At 37.7% G+C, this 17,132-nt stretch overlaps 1 protein-coding gene across 2 annotated transcripts in view; it reads left to right on the forward strand.

Moving 5' to 3' along the window:
• Positions 1–270: 270 nt before the first annotated feature.
• Positions 271–17,132, forward strand: part of COG3 (component of oligomeric golgi complex 3) — a 37,351-nt gene continuing 20,489 nt past the window's right edge. Inside the window, exons 1-13 of one of the 2 annotated variants that reach the window (XM_062566992.1) lie at positions 271–432; positions 3,164–3,310; positions 3,831–3,892; positions 5,604–5,769; positions 7,333–7,407; positions 7,525–7,617; positions 7,928–8,053; positions 10,243–10,323; positions 10,565–10,608; positions 10,902–11,028; positions 11,555–11,646; positions 14,356–14,495; positions 15,773–15,933. In XM_062566992.1, the coding sequence (XP_062422976.1) occupies positions 271–432; positions 3,164–3,310; positions 3,831–3,892; positions 5,604–5,769; positions 7,333–7,407; positions 7,525–7,617; positions 7,928–8,053; positions 10,243–10,323; positions 10,565–10,608; positions 10,902–11,028; positions 11,555–11,646; positions 14,356–14,495; positions 15,773–15,933 (1,476 nt within the window). Of the gene's footprint in view, positions 433–802; positions 1,004–3,163; positions 3,311–3,830; positions 3,893–5,603; positions 5,770–7,332; positions 7,408–7,524; positions 7,618–7,927; positions 8,054–10,242; positions 10,324–10,564; positions 10,609–10,901; positions 11,029–11,554; positions 11,647–14,355; positions 14,496–15,772; positions 15,934–17,132 lie in introns of those variants that run through there. The other variant, XR_009957302.1, reaches the window with a different exon arrangement.

The following is a 17,132-nucleotide window of genomic DNA, read 5'->3' on the forward strand; positions in this document are numbered from 1 at the left end:
ATCCGTGGCTGAGGGATGGTGCAGAGAGCCCCGTGGCGGCGGGCGGCGCTCGGCGGCGGCGGGCGGCGCTCGGCACCGGCGCTGAACCCCGCCGCGCCGCCAGGGGGCGCCGGGCGGCGGCCGCGCCCGCTTCCCTGCTCGCTCCTGCCCGCCCCCGGTGACGCACTCGGCTCCCTCCAATGGCGCCGCGGCGGTTCCGCTCCCGGCCGCCCCTCCCCCTCCCGGCCGCCGTTGGACGCGGCCGGAAGTGCCGCCGCCGCCCGCGCCAGCATGGCGGAGCCGCCGCCCGCGGAGCTGGCGGACCGGGAGACGCGGGACAAGCTGAGCCTCTGGGACCGCCGCCCGCAGCCCGCAGCGCCGCTCAGCGACCGCCAGACCGACTCGGTGCTGGAGCTCAAGGCGGCGGCCGAGAACCTCCCGGTGCCGCCGGAGGTGAGGGGCGACCGGGCCTCGGGGAGCCCGGGGCCGCGCGGCCCGGGCCGCGGCGCTTTTCCCTCTCGCCCACGCGGGTCGCGGGTGTCTCGCCTTCAGCGCGGCGGTTCAGCGCGCTGCCCGCTCTGGGCGGCCGAAGCCGTCTCCCTAGCCCGTCGCCCGGTTTCGCCCCCTTCTTTCGCCTTCCCTTGCCGCAGCGGCTCCGCACCCTTGTGCGCAGGAGGGTTCGTGGGGAGCTCGGGCAGCCTTTCTCCTGGAGGAGAGCCCGAGGCGTGTACGTGGGCTCCTGGCACTCGTTGTGCTCGCTGACTGCTTCCCTTCGTTCGTCAAAGTTTGTCCTCCTGAAGTTTAGAGTTTTGACCACAGAGTCACCTTTCTCATCCTTTTAATTTGGTCCAAATCAATTCATAGCTACTGCGAGAACTATGTTATTTTCTGTAACAACTTAGGAATGATTTAGCATGCCATATACAACTAGTAATAGAGGGGAAAAGTCTCTTCATCCATTATTACAGTGGAAGCTAAGATCTCCCATACAGTTATAAAATATTAAAGAAAGTCTGACGAACTGGTGAGTAATTTATGAATGCTTCCTTGCTGTGATCTCTGCGAGGGGAGAAGGAATGAAATATTTGCCTTTCTTAGCCACATTAAAATCAACATTGTGTGGATTTGCATTAGAAAACAATTGTTAAACAAGAGGGGAGCTAATTGAGGATAAAGTTGACTTTCATTTAAACAGCTCAGTAAAATGTTAGGCTATACTTGTACATTATAGTATGTATTCTTTGTTGGTATGTAATCCTTGGTTCCTGTAGAAAATTAGTGGCAAAGTATATTTAAGTGCTGCAGATATCCTGCTAGTAAGTCAGGCGTGACTGCTTTCTTGCCATTAAACAGTATTACCTGTTTACAGTTTTCCCTATACACCACTCAATGTATTTAATTTCTTGAAGTAAATCAGAATAGTAAAAAAGAAAAAAAACCAAACTATTCTACCAGAAGAGAAAAGACCTATTAAGCACTCAATAACATATTTAAGATCCACTGATTAAATGTACAGGAAGTATTTGATTTGCCTTCAGAAAACATGATTTACAACCTTTTTAAGTTGTCTCTTTTCATGAGAGGTTTTCTGTTTCAATAGGATTGTAATATAAGTTATAGGACCATGAAGTTAATGAAGTTGGGTGCCAACAAGTGCTTAAAAGCTTGAATAATAAGGCAGGGAGATGAAACCATTCCTTCTTGAAATACCTCTGTTTGGTTTCAGAACCTGTTCTGTTTAGAATTTCCAGTTTCTCTCCTCTGTAAGCTGTTTGTAACTGTAGAAAAGTAAATGCTGGCGGGCATCCAAAATGACTACAGAAGGATATCCTGTTCTTGGAGGATGTTCTTAAGGATCTAAAACATTTTTGCAACAAGACAGTTGCTGTGTTTTACTGTTAGGACAGCTGACAGGACAGGACTGTCATGACGTTTGAGGGCTTCAGCCAGTCTTGGCTCCTACTGAAGTGGATTGAGGCGGTGGCGCTCAGCTTTTCTGAAAAAATAGGCTGTGAATCTCTTTACAAGAGAATCAGTTCTTCACAGTTAGGGTCCTGCTTACTCAATTTTCATTTCTGGAAATCTTGTTGAAATCTCAATTCCATTATTGGTGACTATTCATCCTGACGCCGTTTTTTTTTTACCTGTGAACATTTCTGGAGGAGTATATGTGGAAATTGAAAAATATGGTCAAGTTCTCAGATATCTGAAACACTGATTGTTCTTTCTCTACCAGACTAATGTTCTCAGGCAATGAATGTTTTACTAAGCAGGTATATTACTAGGTGAGTAATTTTCTAGAGAGATATAAGAATTTGCTGCTTTTTTCAATTGTTTTTAGTGTTTCCTGTTTTTCTGCTGCTCATACTCTCAGCAACACAGAAAACATCTTTTAATTGTCAATGAACCAAAGAGTATTATGCCAATTAAAATGGTGTAATAGTATTTTTCTTGAACTCACTTTACAATATAGACTAATAAACAGTTTCCAATTATATTTAAACAAGATTGCTCTGAAGTTACTTTTCCTGTATTTTTCTTGCTTAAAAAAATTGCTATGGCTAACAAATCTATTTAGCAGAGTCTTTCTAGAAGAGCAGTTCTTTTAAGCTTACACCTTTCATTAAGAAATATTTGAAAGGATGTGAATGTCCTGAATAAGTTCTAGCATTGTTAAGCCTTGAATTTTCTCTAAATACCTGGTAGGAAAATCTGACATTTCCAGTACTGTGGTGGTGTTGCACAGTGCAAATAATAGTGACATTTGTTCTTGCTTCTACAAGAGTTCTGAATCCTTATGTATTCAGATACTTTAGTGCATTTGTCTGGATAGTTAGCTCTATAGCTAGTTCCGTTGGGGATTAATGTATATTTCATCATTATGTCAGGTACCTGTACATTCAGTTTCAGTTCTTAGTTATACTGGTATAAAATGCCATTCAATGTTTTCTGAGTGTAACTGAAGAAATTTGTTAGGTATTTCTGAATATATTGGTATACCAGCTGTTGGTTTATTGTTGCATAGGTTTATAAAATGTCTGTTGCATTCATTTTCAAAATAAAACGTTATTTTTAAAATTGATGCTGTGGATTGAGTTACTGTAGTTGAGCTGAATGTAATTATTTTTAGTAAATAAAATTTGCTAAGTATGGATTTTACTGAAGTTTGGATTTTCACGAGCAGCTTCCAATTGAAGATTTGGGCAGTCTAACGTCTCAGTCCCTAACTGTTACACTGACGGCCGCAGTGCCAGAATCCACAGAGGATGTGCTCATGAAAGGATTTGCCATACTAGGGATGGAGGATGAAAGAATTGAAACAGCACAGCAGGTAAATTATGCTGAATCTCCTCAAAGTTACTCCTCAAAGTTACTTTAATCTTTTTCAGAGAATTGGAATTTCCGTGTCTCCTGCCTAGCTTTTGATGATTTAGTTAAATTATTTTATCAGTGTTCAAAACATAGGAAGAAACTTGGGGAAAAAAACGTTGAAGTCTTAGCTCTTAAACAAAAGATAATTTCTGCTTTCTGAGTGGAGTCTTATGTGAGGGAGGGTAAGGCATGAGTTCAGTGAGGTGATGCTGCTCATAACAGACAAAAATGTCTTTCTAATGTAACAGCCTTACTCCTGTGCAAGTAGGAACAAATGAAATTCAGTCTTTCCTTTTTTAGCTTAGCGGTGGAGATATTCTTCTATTTTCTTGCTTGGCAGTTAAGTTTTTAAATCTCACTGTCTCTGTCAAGAGAAATGATGTAGTTCATCTTCTGAATTTCTGTTTCATAGATCTTTTTTTTTTCCTACATTATTGCACATAAGATCTGTGCTGTTAACGCCATAAAATCTTTTCTAGTTCTTCTCATGGTTTGCTCAACTACAGACACAGATGGATCAAGATGAAGGTGCAAAGTACAGGTATGTGTTCTTCCTCATTTGCTTTCACTGTAAACACTTTAAACTTCAAAGACTTTCATCTTGTCTGTGTCATGTTAGCACAGATACAAATTAAACTGTCAGGAAGTGTACTGGAACAGCTGAAGGATTTCCTTCTCACAGCTGTGTCTCATCCTGAAGGCTGTTGGCCTTGTGACTGGGCAGCTAAAAGGAACATAGATTTCTTTCTGACCTGCCTGATGATTTATTAAGAAAAATTTAAATTAGTTTTGACTTATAGAGGGTGCTGTAGACAAAGGTGGTTTTTGGCTGTCAGTCAAATGCCTTTTCAGCTGCTGCTGTTGAAATGATATCCTGTAGTGGAGAGACTGGGTAAACAGGTGCAGATGGTAGTAATTTCTGCTGTCACAGTTTAGTTCACCAGCGTCTATGTCTGTGAGTCTGTATGCGCGTTCCCCGCGTTCTTTAACGCGTTGCTCAGCTCTGCTTTTGGGGCATGGCATTCTCATCTATTTCTGTCTAACAGACTCTTCCACTAGCCCCAGAAGAACGCCTTCGCCACTGACTTTTGCAGTTACTTCTCAAGGGTCTTATCTGGAGCATGGCTGAATGGCACAGCTAAATCTGCTAATGGCTTTTATGAAAACTGACCTGTGTTTTGAAACTTTACGAACTTGCCCTTGGCTACAAAGAGACCCTGCTGTATTCCCCTGTCCTGTTTTTGTGCTTTAATTTGATCCATCTCTTCCCCTCTTGTTTTGAAGTTTGAGCATATGATATTTCCTAAAATCAGAGATTTAAGCTTATGCTGAGTTTGGATTGTTAACAACCTGAAAAAAAGGGTATAAGTGCTTGGCAGTAGACCTATTTGTAATGCATAATAAATTAATAATAGATACTTCCGTGTATCGTAGTGCAGAGTTTGTAGGATGGCAGTTCTGTAATTACCTGTAGGAGGTGAGAAGGGCCAAAAAGACAGTAAGTTAATTCTTTGCCTGTTGTACAATAAAAGTTTGCACAAGACAGAATTGTGGTTTTACATGCTGCTTTGTGCATGGCAGGGTAGCACACAGTGGTTTCACATGATCCAGGCATAATTCATTTTAAATCACATATTTAAATGTTATGCTTGGCAAATATTTAATAATCTTTTAACGTTTGTATCTGCATTGAACTTTAGACAGACTTGGTGACATTAGATACTGAATTGGTTTGATTTAAGGCTCTTTCAATCCTCATGGTAACTTTTGAACCCTCTGGTTAACTGCAACTACTTTAGGAGAGTGAAAGTTATTTCTAAATGGAAATTAAAAGCAATGTAGAAGAAAAAGAAACACAGATTACCACTCCTGTTGAAAGCAAGGCAGGTAGAATTTAGCTGTTAGCAGCCCGCAGTATTCAGCATGTTTGTGCTGCTCAGACATAGTTAGACACTGTGTGCACTAGTCTCTAGACTAGCTACAGCACATGCTGCTGCTTTCTGGGTAGGCTTGCTGTAAAGGATGTCAGGGGTCCAGAGTTGCTGCAGTGACTGTTCCAAACCTTATGACTTCATTTCTGCACGTCAGGAAGTGTCTGCTTATTGTGCACACTCTTTGTGTAAGTGGTCGTCTTTTCCCTGGAATTAGTTTTTGTTAGAGAAGGATAGTACCAGTGTCACTGTAGGCCACTGAAGTTGCACATATGGAAAGTGAAATTTTACTTTTGTTATCTTTTGGTTCTCTTTTTGTAGACAGATGAGGGATTACTTGTCTGGGTTTCAGGAGCAGTGTGATGCTATCCTGAATGACGTGAATAGTGCCCTTCAGCATCTGGAGTCATTGCAGAAACAGTACCTTTTTGTGTCCACGAAGACAGGAACGCTACATGAAGCCTGTGAACAACTTTTGAAAGAGCAGGTAACCTTTGCTGAAAGAGTTACTGGAAACTTCTGAAGTGCCATAAAGTAAAATTCCTTTTTCGTAGACTGAGGAAACTTGTGACCTGTGGTGTCAGTCCTTCCTTTGCATTGAACCCCTATTCAGTGGGTTTCACTTCCAACTGGAGAGTCGGGCTCTTTGTGTAAAATGTTTAATACGTGTTAATTAACACTTTAATCAAGAAGGGTAGCTAGCTGATGAGGGCTTTTCTAATTGATGCCTGACAGGTACAAACTGTGTTGAGATTAGTAATTCATACTGCTTACAGGAGTATTTTGAATTTTTTTTCCAAGGAGAAAGATTTTTTTTTCTTTTTTTAAGTTACCAACTTATCTCCTGGATGATTTCTTTCTCCTCATAAGCTGTTCCAACAGTAGTATAATGAAGATGCCTTTTTAGGCCTCAAAATATTGGTGACATAAGGTTGTTGAAGCATGATCCAGCGTGCATCAAAATCTGAGCATTTCAGAGCTTGTCATTGTAAAAGATGCTGCTTCAACACCAATCTTATCTTTTGTGTGTGTGTGGAAGAGAATCACAGAACTTTATGGTCATCTTTGCTTTTACTCACAAACTGTTGAATCATTTTAAATATCGTATGAATGCACTTAAATAGTAGAGACATCACATTCTTAATAGGTAGAAATGAACCTGTTAACAAATCATAGTGAAATCAGAACAGGTTTATGTTTTTTAACAATTAAATTTCTTATAATAGAATGATGCTACAGAAGATACTTCTGTTGTCTTTTTGGAGAATGGAAACAAGCAAATTTTTTAGTATGTGCTGCCTTCATCCCTGGCTTCTGTGGTAGCTGTACATCTTTGTGGAAATAGAAGCAGTTTTCCAGGTTAGCTGATAGAAGAAAGGCCTTAAAAAGTCAGAATTTGAAACACTAGCTACAGTGTTGAAATTGGTTGTGAAATCCCCAGCCTTGTAGATTGTCAGATTTTTGTTAAGACAAAAATCTACAGACCAAAATATAATCCCAGCAGCTTTTGACTGTCCTTACTGTTTACTCTACATGCTTCATGACCCTTTGGAAGGTGTACTAGATGAAGTGCATTTGCAGGTGTACTCTTTTGATGCACAAAGAAGCAGGGTTTGCAAGTAAATTAGTCTTCAAAGTTACTGTCCTTGAGAATCTACATGGATTTTTTTTTTTTTTTTTTTTTGCATTTTTTGGGGAGATACTCAAAACTGATTAAGGCAGAATTTTTAAAGGCTCCAGTGTTGAAATACAGGATTTCATCAGTTCCTTGTAATACTGATGATACTGTTGCACACAAATAGCAAGCCTATCTGTGGAATGCTGAAAAATATCTCTAAATACACTGTTGAGAGTAATGTGTGCTTCTCTGATGAGAGAGCACTGCTGTATTCTGCCATTTTTATCATACTTACTTGGATGCAGATTATTTAGAGCTAATTAATACTGGGGTGTGCTGAGAGTTTTTTTTTTATGTCTTGACTTTGGGGAAAAAGAAGACTTTATTTTTTAAATTACTTGCTGAGTTACTGATTATCTTTTTTTTTAATAGTCAGAACTTGTAGACCTGGCTGAAAACATCCAGCAGAAACTTTCTTATTTTAATGAGCTGGAAAATGTTAGCGCAGTAAGTAATATTTCACTTTAAATGGTCTTAAGTGAAAGTATACTCATCTTTAAAACTTTAACTAAAAGTAAATTGTTTTTGTTCCTTGTAACTGATGTATTTTCTTATTTTCCAAAGAAATTGAACTCTCCGACGCTGTCTGTGAACAGTGAAGGATTCATTCCCATGCTGGCTAAGCTTGATGATTGTATTGCGTATATTTCTTCACATGTAAGTAATTCACTATTATTTTTAGTTAAATATTAATACTGTTTCAAAACTATCTATTTAAACTTTGTTTTTATTTTCCTGTAAAATAATCTCTTGCTAAACACAGTAAGGAAGCAAAGATAACAGTTTGTATAACTGAGGTATTTTAACTAAATATACTTACTATTTTCCTGCTTAATATTTATGAAATGCAACTTTCAGTTTGTACAGACCAGCATTTCTAGCTGGTAAACAACTATCTCAAGTTTCAATAAATTTTGCAACTATCTTTTGTTGTTCATATTTAAAATGGATTTCTTATTTCCTACAGCCAAATTTTAAAGACTATCCTGTATATTTGACGAAGTTTAAGCAATGCCTTTCTAAAGCTATGCACCTGATCAAGATATACACTGTGAACACACTACAGAACCTCACAAGCCAATTAATGAAAAGGGTAAGACAAATCACTAAATGGTAACTTGAGCTGTACTGAAATGTCTGTTGTAACACTGACAATTTTCTTTATTATTTTGGGGAGAGGGAGGAGGAAGGGAAGTGTCAGCAACTGCATGTGAAATATAGGTCAGTCCTGTCCTCCACACCACAGTGTTTGTGTTGATTGACCAAGTTTCAGGTAAATCTGACAGAGGCATAGTGATGAGTACAAGATTAAAAAGTTCCTGCAAATTGAAGGCTTGTTAGATGAGCAATAACTTCACTGAAGGCCAGGAATGGGTAAGCATCTGAATTAAAACTGCTGAGAGGCAGCAACCAACTGGTCCAGAGAGCACGCTTGCTTGAACCGGCTGGCGCACTGGTTACTGTACAACAGCCATAGTGCTGCCGATGGTGCTGTGCTGCCAAATGAGGAGAATGTGCAAGAAAAATTTAGATACTGTAGGGGGGGGGTCCCACTTTGGAGATGCATCACAGGAGATATGGAGCTTTGCAGGGAAAACTTGAAGGATGAAGGCAAGAACAAGGGAATTGTAGGGTAAAACCTGTTTAAAATCAAAACCTAGAGATTTTGTGATGTGACTCTTGTGGTATCAGGCAGCAAGTATTTTGGGATGATAAGTTTGCAGTGTTTTGTGCTAGCTGCAGAGTAACTGGGCCAGTTGCTACTGGTTTTGGCAGTATCTTTTGGTCAGTTTTAAAACAGTAACAATGATGCATGAGAGTCGAAAGGAAGAGGTAGGTGCTTGACTCCCACCAACCCAATGGGCGCAGGGATGTATTTTTGGTCTTACCAAAAACCTTATTAATCGTGCTGCAGTATTTTAGCAGAGGATAAAGAGTGAGTTCTCTCTCTCTGCCTACTTTCTTTTTCCAATTAATTGTTGTATGCTATGTGCTCAGTCCTATTATATCTCAAAGTAAGCATCATGAGAGAGAACCAGTGAAACCAAGAAGTGTTAAAATTGACAACTGACTCAAAAGAGTTTTTAGACAATATTCATGGAAACTAAAGGATACTCTTGGATTAAAGATCTTAATTGGCCCTGAGTGTTTTTGGTATGTGGTACAAAACTGACTTTTTTTTTTAAAAAAAAAAAAGTCTTGTAGTTTATTGCTGGAGTTGCAGGACTTGACTTGATGTCAGTGGATTGCTATGACTGAGTTGAGTTCAGGTGAGATTGGATATCTCTAAGTATGTGTACATAAAGTAATTAAACCTTTCACTTCTGGGGTTGAACTGCTGCTTAGCCATTAAAAGTCAAGGAGAAAAGCTCTCTTAGAAGACAGATGACCTTCCCCTTAATATCTACATGGGTTTTCCATTTTTTTTAAAACATCTAATTTTTGTTTCTTCTGGAAGTGGAGTACTGAACCAAGTGAGATTTCAGTTGCGATCAGATGATGTGATTTCCTATTGGAACACAAAAAAGAGGTCTAGTGAGGACTGCAGAGGGGCTGATGAGGTCTTGGCATTTTTTTTTGTTATTCCTTGGATGTGAGCATTTGGGAATTTTGATCTGTGTTTGTAGAAAGGGATGATCAGGTTGATCACAGGATGAGAAGAGGAGTAGGGGAAGGTGGAGGAATTTTCCTGCCCTCACTGTGTTTAAGAGGAGAAGTGTAGTTGTTTCTCTGTAGGCTAGTAGGGATAAGGAGACAAAAGTCTGGCAGCTAAACTGAGTTTCTGCTTGCTCTGCTTTGTTAGGGCTAGAATACATTCAAGTTTTAGTGGTGCACCTGGCTAAGTTGAGGAGCTGCAGGAACCACTGCCTCAAAACCTGGCATTCCAGTTGAAACTTAACTTTTCAGCTCCAAAACTGATACATTTCTGTCCTATTTCAGTCCTACTAATTGTTGCTATTTAATCTGTAGAAGTGTAGCAGGCCCAGGGAAAAGTTACCTCTAATGAAGATTGCAGTAATTACTGAAAGTGTTACTTCTGCTGTTGAGACCTTTGGTTAAGTCTTTGGTTTTGTTATAGGTTTTGTTCTTCCATCTGGCTTTATCTGAGATCTGAAACAAGCATGTCTTTCTGGGTGGAAAGCAGTGAAGAGTTATTCAACTGACAATATAAATGTAAAGAACCAATTTCCTGTTTCAGAGCTTAATTACCTCAGCTAGTTGTTGCTAGAAGCCAAATACAGCATTTTCCTTTTTAAAGGAATTACTCATCTCTTCTTTTAGGATCCTTCAGCTGTGCCAAATACTGACAATGCCTTCACACTGTTTTATGTAAAATTCAGAGCAGCTGCTCCCAAAGTCAGGGTAAGTAGACTGGCAACAAATTGCTAATAGGGAAGCCATGAAAATGAGTTTTTAATTTATTATTAGTGAATGCAAAGATTGCATATTAACTATCTATGAAAAAAGAATTTTCCAAACTATGCTTATTAGTGAATGCAAAGATTGCATATTAACTATCTATGAAAAAAGAATTTTCCAAACTATGCTCCAGTGATTAGAGAAATTTGATTACTAATGATTTTTTTCTGTCTTTATTGAGTAGACTCTTATTGAACAAATAGAGCAAAGAGCTGAGAAAATGCCAGAGTGAGTATGTCTACATAATTTATTTTCAAAGATTTTAACTTTTGAAAGTCTTTGTATTTTGTTAAAATGCTGTATTTAAAAGAAAAGTTTCAAAATTTGAAATTTAAAAAGCATTAAAATTTTCCAGTCTACATAATTGTATGAATTGTGTTCACCAGGAAATATACTGGATATTGTGTTATGTGAATATAATTAATATGTATTGAAAGAATATTGTATAATGAATATTGTGTTTACTGTGAATTAAGCCTCAGTATGCAGTTACTATTTCAATTTCTCGTTTGTTTGGCCAGGTATAAACAACTTCTCAATGAAATCCATCAGTGTTACCTTGACCAGAGGGAGCTTTTACTCGGTCCAAGTATCGCTAGCACTGTTACGGAATTAACCAGTCAGAACAACAGAGATCATTGTGCTCTGGTAGGAAAAGTAGTAGTGTGTTTTGGGAATGTTATGTTTTTTTGGTTTTTTGTTTTTTTTTCCTTGCCTCTCTCTCAGCAAAATTCATTTGTTTAATTCAACCACTTACATGTAGAATTGCCAGTTTTGTTTATGATTTTAAATCATGTGAATTTTTTGATAATATTTTCAGGTAATGTTGTGTGTTTTGAGGAAGGTTCCACATTCTACTTGTGAAAGATTATTTTTATTGGTGATTCTTCTGTATTTGCTCTGAAACAAACCCACACAGGGTTGTTTGCAAAAACATAAATTTTGCTTACTTAAATTTTACCAGAAACAAAAAGGAACAGTAGTTAAAGTGAGCCTTTTTTGGCTAGTAAAATCTTCCAAATCCTTAGTGTGATACTTGATCTCAGTAATTCTGAATTTCACAAGACTTCAGTTTAGTCCTGACTGTAGTGATAATATTTGTATAATGCTTCCTTTAGTATTGGTGCAAGGAAAATAGTTTAATAATCAACTATTTCTATTTCTCTGAGTACAGGTACGAAGTGGTTGTGCCTTTATGGTCCATGTATGCCAAGATGAACACCAGCTTTACAATGAGTTCTTCACAAAACCAACACCAAAACTGGAGTAGGTGGTACATGCTGGTTTTTGTTTTACTGCATTTAGTTTTTACTGTACTGTGATAATAGCAGTCAGTGTTATATGGCAAATACAGTTGCACTGGAATTGTTTGGTAAGAACCAGCAAGAAGAAAAAAAAATACTTTAAGCTTCAGATTTTGATGTTTTGGGGGTTTTTCTTTGAGAAAAATGGATAAATTATCCATAAGTAATCTGAGTAAATGATTAAGAGATAGACACACAGAACTAGCTGTAGAAGTTTACATTGCTATAGCTCTCAGCTGTTTCCGTATTGCCTCCATGCCTAAGGTTTGCACAGTAAATTGCAGAAATGCTTTTTATCTACTTCAGTGTAAAATTAGGTTGATAAAATCCAGCCATTTTCATCGTGGATTTAGGGTTAGCGAGCTCTGTGGACAAAGAATATTTGCATTTTCCTGTCTATGACCTGAACTGAAGGCAGAGCTGCAGACATCAGGGGATGATGATATCTGGATCTGCTCTGCTGGATCTGAAAGAGAGACAGGGTGTTTGTCTTTGCATAGAAATTGCATCATAAAAGTATGGTAAGCTGCTTTAAAAAACAAACAAAACCAATGGAGCTTTGAAATCTGAACAATTGAGTAGGTTGTTCCCCTTCTCCATTTTGCTGGTATATTTTAATGATGTTTAGTTTTAAATATCGGGCAGATCATGTTCCCATGCTATGAAGTTTGTAAGTAAAGCACATTTCTGTTAATATAACTGAGACAATAGTTTTGAGTGTTGCTTTATCTTGATACCAGGTCAGTGGAGTTTGAGTTGAGTAAATGTAACCTGGAAAAAATACTCCCCACTACCCTTCCTGTCCTCTAAAGCTAAAAGAAAAGCGGAAATGCACAGAGGTGCACTAAATACAAGCCACACTGTCAAAGGTCTAAATGATACCTAAAACCCACAAATGACTCCAAGCCCAAGAAATTCAGTGGAGTTTGGAAGAATACTCATCTAAGCAGGAGCCTGGGAGAAGGGGGAGTATTAAAACAGTCATGGAGGAGCTAAGCTTAGGATGCTCAGAGGAACAGAATTATACTATACGTGTGCTCTCTAGGCTCTGCTAAGTGATAACTTTTATAAGTATATCTCAAGTAGATAAAGTAATTCTACCCTCAACTCTGTCATTCCTTTCTTGGGAGTATGAGTTGCTATAGTTGTGATGCTGTTTTTTATTTTTTATTTTTTTTTCCTGCTAAATTTAAGAAGGAGCTCTTATCTGAAAAATTGAGGTCTTATGCTGGACATACTGTAGTTTTGGGGTGACTTAACAGAATTAGCTTAAGAACCTAAATTAGCTAACTTAGTCCAACTCCTGAAGCAAGTGTCAAATTTCATCATTATTGCACTTCAATCCAAGAATAGCAATAGACTTTGGTAATTTGTAAATGTTGATGGAAAGTTGATATCCCTTGTCGTAACAGCCTACTTCCCTTTTTTTGCCTACATCTGAATTTTTAGTTTGAATAGAATGTCTTGAAAAATAGGTACTATATTAGGCTTTTCTTCAATGCATAATAAATAGCCTTTTTTCTAAAATACTGAGATGCTTTGAAGAAATATTAGTTAGGTATTTGTGTTCAGATCTAAGAGCTTACCAAAAATCTGGACAAGAGTAGAGATCTGAGATAGTGTTGTGTTTAATTAGGCTATCAAAACTTTCTTCTTGGTTTGTGCTTTTAACTTGAGGAGGGTTACTGTCTTGCCAAGTTGCTTCTAAAGCTATAGAATGCCAGAAGAGACAGATGCAGAATGTTTTCCTACGAACGTTCGGGTTTTTTTTGTTCGTACTCGGAAAGGAACTGAGTGTCCTTTTCAGAAATTCCTCTTCAACATCAAAAACAAAACAAGGAAGTTAAGGATTTTTTTATATACTTTAGTAAACTAACAGCTGACCAAACTGTAAATACTTAAATATCCTTACTGTTTGATACTTCCTTGTTTAAACTGGGAGATGATTTAAATTTTCAGATAATGTCAGCAGCATTATTGGCTAATACGTGATTAGTAAAGGGAGCAATGGGAGTGACAAATATGGCTTAGAATGAATATTACTTGCGTCCTTAGTTACGTGTCATTTTAAACAAGAAAGGAATATTTAATTAACAGAAGTGGGAATTTTTGGTGGTGATGCATTTTGTACTGGTTTGGTAACTTCAGGTAGGTTGGGAAACGTGTCCCACAATGTTGAGAATAGTTACGGTAGATACTGAGAATACTTACAACAGAGATTACCAAGCATCTGTTCTTGTGTTCCTGGTTCTGATAAACCGTTGACTACTTGGAGTCAGATGAGCCTTTTTTTCAAGGGGGCAGTGGAGATATGGTTCTGAGCTCAGCAGGCACATTTCTTTGTACAGAAGCCAGGTAAATCAGTTTGCAAAATCTTTCCTTTGTGAGAGGTCAAGTGTTCTTTTTGTTGGTGAATTCAAAATTCTATCCCTCAATTTTAAGTATTTGGTATCTTGTATCTCTTAAAAGACCTGTCAGGAAGTCAGGGGGTTGTTTTAAGCAGCTATTTTCTGGGACCTCTATGATACTCTGTTGCATTGTTTTCTTGCCATCACTTTAACAAACTTCTACCATAAAGAAATTAGTTTTTGATATAATTTTAGTTTGGTGTTTTGGGATCCTGAAAGTGTGGCTTATAGTGCTGTGTTTTTTTTTTCTTTTTTCTTCACAGTGAACTCTTGGAGAAATTGTGTCTTTCATTATATGATGTTCTGAGGCCAATGATCATCCATGTTATTCACTTGGAGACTCTGTCTGAACTTTGTGGGATTCTCAAAAATGAGATGCTTGAAGACCACGTACAGAACAATGGTAACTCATAGGTGTAATCTGATTGTTTTTAACTGTCTTCCTGATTGGTGATAAAAAGTGTTATTAAATTGCATGGACAAACTCTCTGGATTTCTTTTTTTTTTCTGTTTTCTAATGGGCCTTGAACATCTCAATGGTAAGATAAGGTTATTTTGAATATTTTTTTTTCTGTTTGTAATAGAAAGGTTTGTATTTTCAAGGTCTGTGCTTTATCTTTATTTAAAGTAATATACTGGTGTTGTAGAGTCCCATTAAAGATCATGCAAGCAGCCATCCTGCCAGTGTGTATACATGTACCAGGCTGATTTAAATGGATCTTTTCAAATAAATAAATTGCTCTAGCTGGCCCATCCATACAAAACCTTCTGTATACATGATACAAAGGAATACAAATCTATTTGGTGGTGTATCTTTTTTTCTCTATCATCTCCATCTTTCCCTCCCTCCTTAACATAGCAGTTCCCACACTAAAGATTGTGATGTTAGCAGAGGAGTTATGTAGTTGATAGAAACTTCGGAATTTTGAAAATGTTCAGAGATCATAGTTTCATAAAAGTGGGCTGACCATCATAAAAGGGCTCATTTTCCTGGCATTACCAACGTGTAATAGAGTCATTTCACAGTCCTAACTTCGAACAAGCAATGAACAGGAATCATACTTGGTAGCTGTATATAAAACAGAGAAACTAATCTCTGAAACTATCGTTTTCATGAATTGTTCATTTTCCTAGAAGTACAATTGTAACACTATTGGGAATGAGGAAGAAGTTGTAGCATAGTCTTTAGGCTAATCTTAAGGAGAGACTTTCCGCTATGTAAATTCAGGCTGATACAATAGTTCTAAAGCTGGACTTGAGCTGCTCTAGGCCACCTGTTCTATTGGGATAGGTAGACAGTTTATTTCTCAACTCTTGAGAGGCACTTTGCAGATGCTGGATATAATAAAACCAAAGAAGTGCATAGGTTTGGCCTCCAGGCAGAAATGCTGTTCTTACACTTCTAGTTTTGAGAACAATTTTAAATAATGAGAATACTTAACATAGTGACTGAGGTTTTCGGTTTGAGATCAAATTTCCCCAGCCTGATGAAAATCTAGAGAGCTGAAGTGACTGTGAAATGGAGTTCTGTAATTCCTGATATGTCACAAATTTGTTTGCATGCTGCTGTTCCAAAAATTTTTTGACTCCGGCAGATCACTTTTGTGACAGTTCTATATGAGAGACTTAAACCTTTGCATTTGTAAAACTGTTGTAATGAAATTTGTGTCTTTTTTTCAGCTGAGCAACTGGGTGCTTTTGCTGCTGGTGTCAAGCAGATGTTAGAGGATGTACAAGAGCGTCTTGTCTACAGGACACATATTTACATTCAGACTGATATAATAGGCTACAAGCCTGCTCCGGGGGATCTTGCATATCCTGACAAGTTGGAAATGATGGAGGTATCAGTTTGTTTGTTGTCCTTTATTGTTACTTTTTAAAACACATACAGCTGTGTGGTGTGGTGCATTTCAGATTTTTTTTTTCAGTTCTTACCTGTACATAGTATTACTGATACCATCAAAGCAGCATCTGCTAATTTTAAATTATGACCTCAAACTCATTGTCAAAGAACACTTTATATCCAGCGCAACCAAACTGGCCATAGTTCTCACAGTTAACAATTTTATCTAAACTAGAAGCTTCTGAATTTTCCTTTTGCAGTAATATTTTTTTATATACTTTCATGAGTAGTAGCTATTACTAGACACATATACATATATGTATTTTTTTCTAAGAGACAGGCAAAGTTATCTATAGGTGTACTTTCAGAATTTCCAGTAACCTTTTTCAAGCTCTTATTATTAGCCATTTTAGTAGTCATTCTAAGCCATCTGAGTCAATGTTACTGTTAAAAGAATCAAACTAATTCTATTTATTTTAAATGGTGAATACTAAAATGACAAAAGATTTGAGAATGAAACTACTCACAGAATTATAGTAGTCAATGAAGATCTTTAGTTTTTGATTAAAGCAAACTGCATTTGATATGCAACTGAAAGCTAGTATTACATGGAAGGGTTTAAGCATAATAAAAAATCCTCCAAAACAACAACTGTTGCCATTCATTTCATTAAAAAAGACCCAATATACTCAAAGGATTGAGTTGACTAAGAATGACAACTGTGTCATAGACTAGTAAGACTGGAACTTCATTGCTCTGTTCTGCTTTTCATTTGCCTACCAAAGTAGCTGGTGGTGCTCAGAAATTTGCAGGATTTATTTGCAGCTGACCAGTCAGCAGAGAAGCTATTGCTTGACTTCAGAATCAGAACAGAATCAAGCTTTTCCTATAAAGTTTGTTTTATATATATTGCCCATGATCTTGAAGAAATTAGCATTGTATAACTGTACCTTATTGTTTACAATTCTTGCTTCTAACCTGACAGGCATTGTGAGAACTTTCTCATTGTTGAGTTTATATTGCTACAATCTTGTCTTTATATACACATTTAAAACTATTATTATGTTACAATTTGTTTTGTTGATTATAAACAAGATTTGTAGGCTTTTAGGAAAACACATAATCCCTAAGCTAGTGAGTTTTATGGAATCTGTGCATTTTATTCTGAAAGTTTAATGACTAATAAAAGTTCTTAAA

The sequence above is a fragment of the Rhea pennata genome, chromosome 1, assembly GCF_028389875.1.
Source record: "Rhea pennata isolate bPtePen1 chromosome 1, bPtePen1.pri, whole genome shotgun sequence".
Taxonomy (NCBI): Eukaryota; Metazoa; Chordata; class Aves; order Rheiformes; family Rheidae; genus Rhea; species Rhea pennata.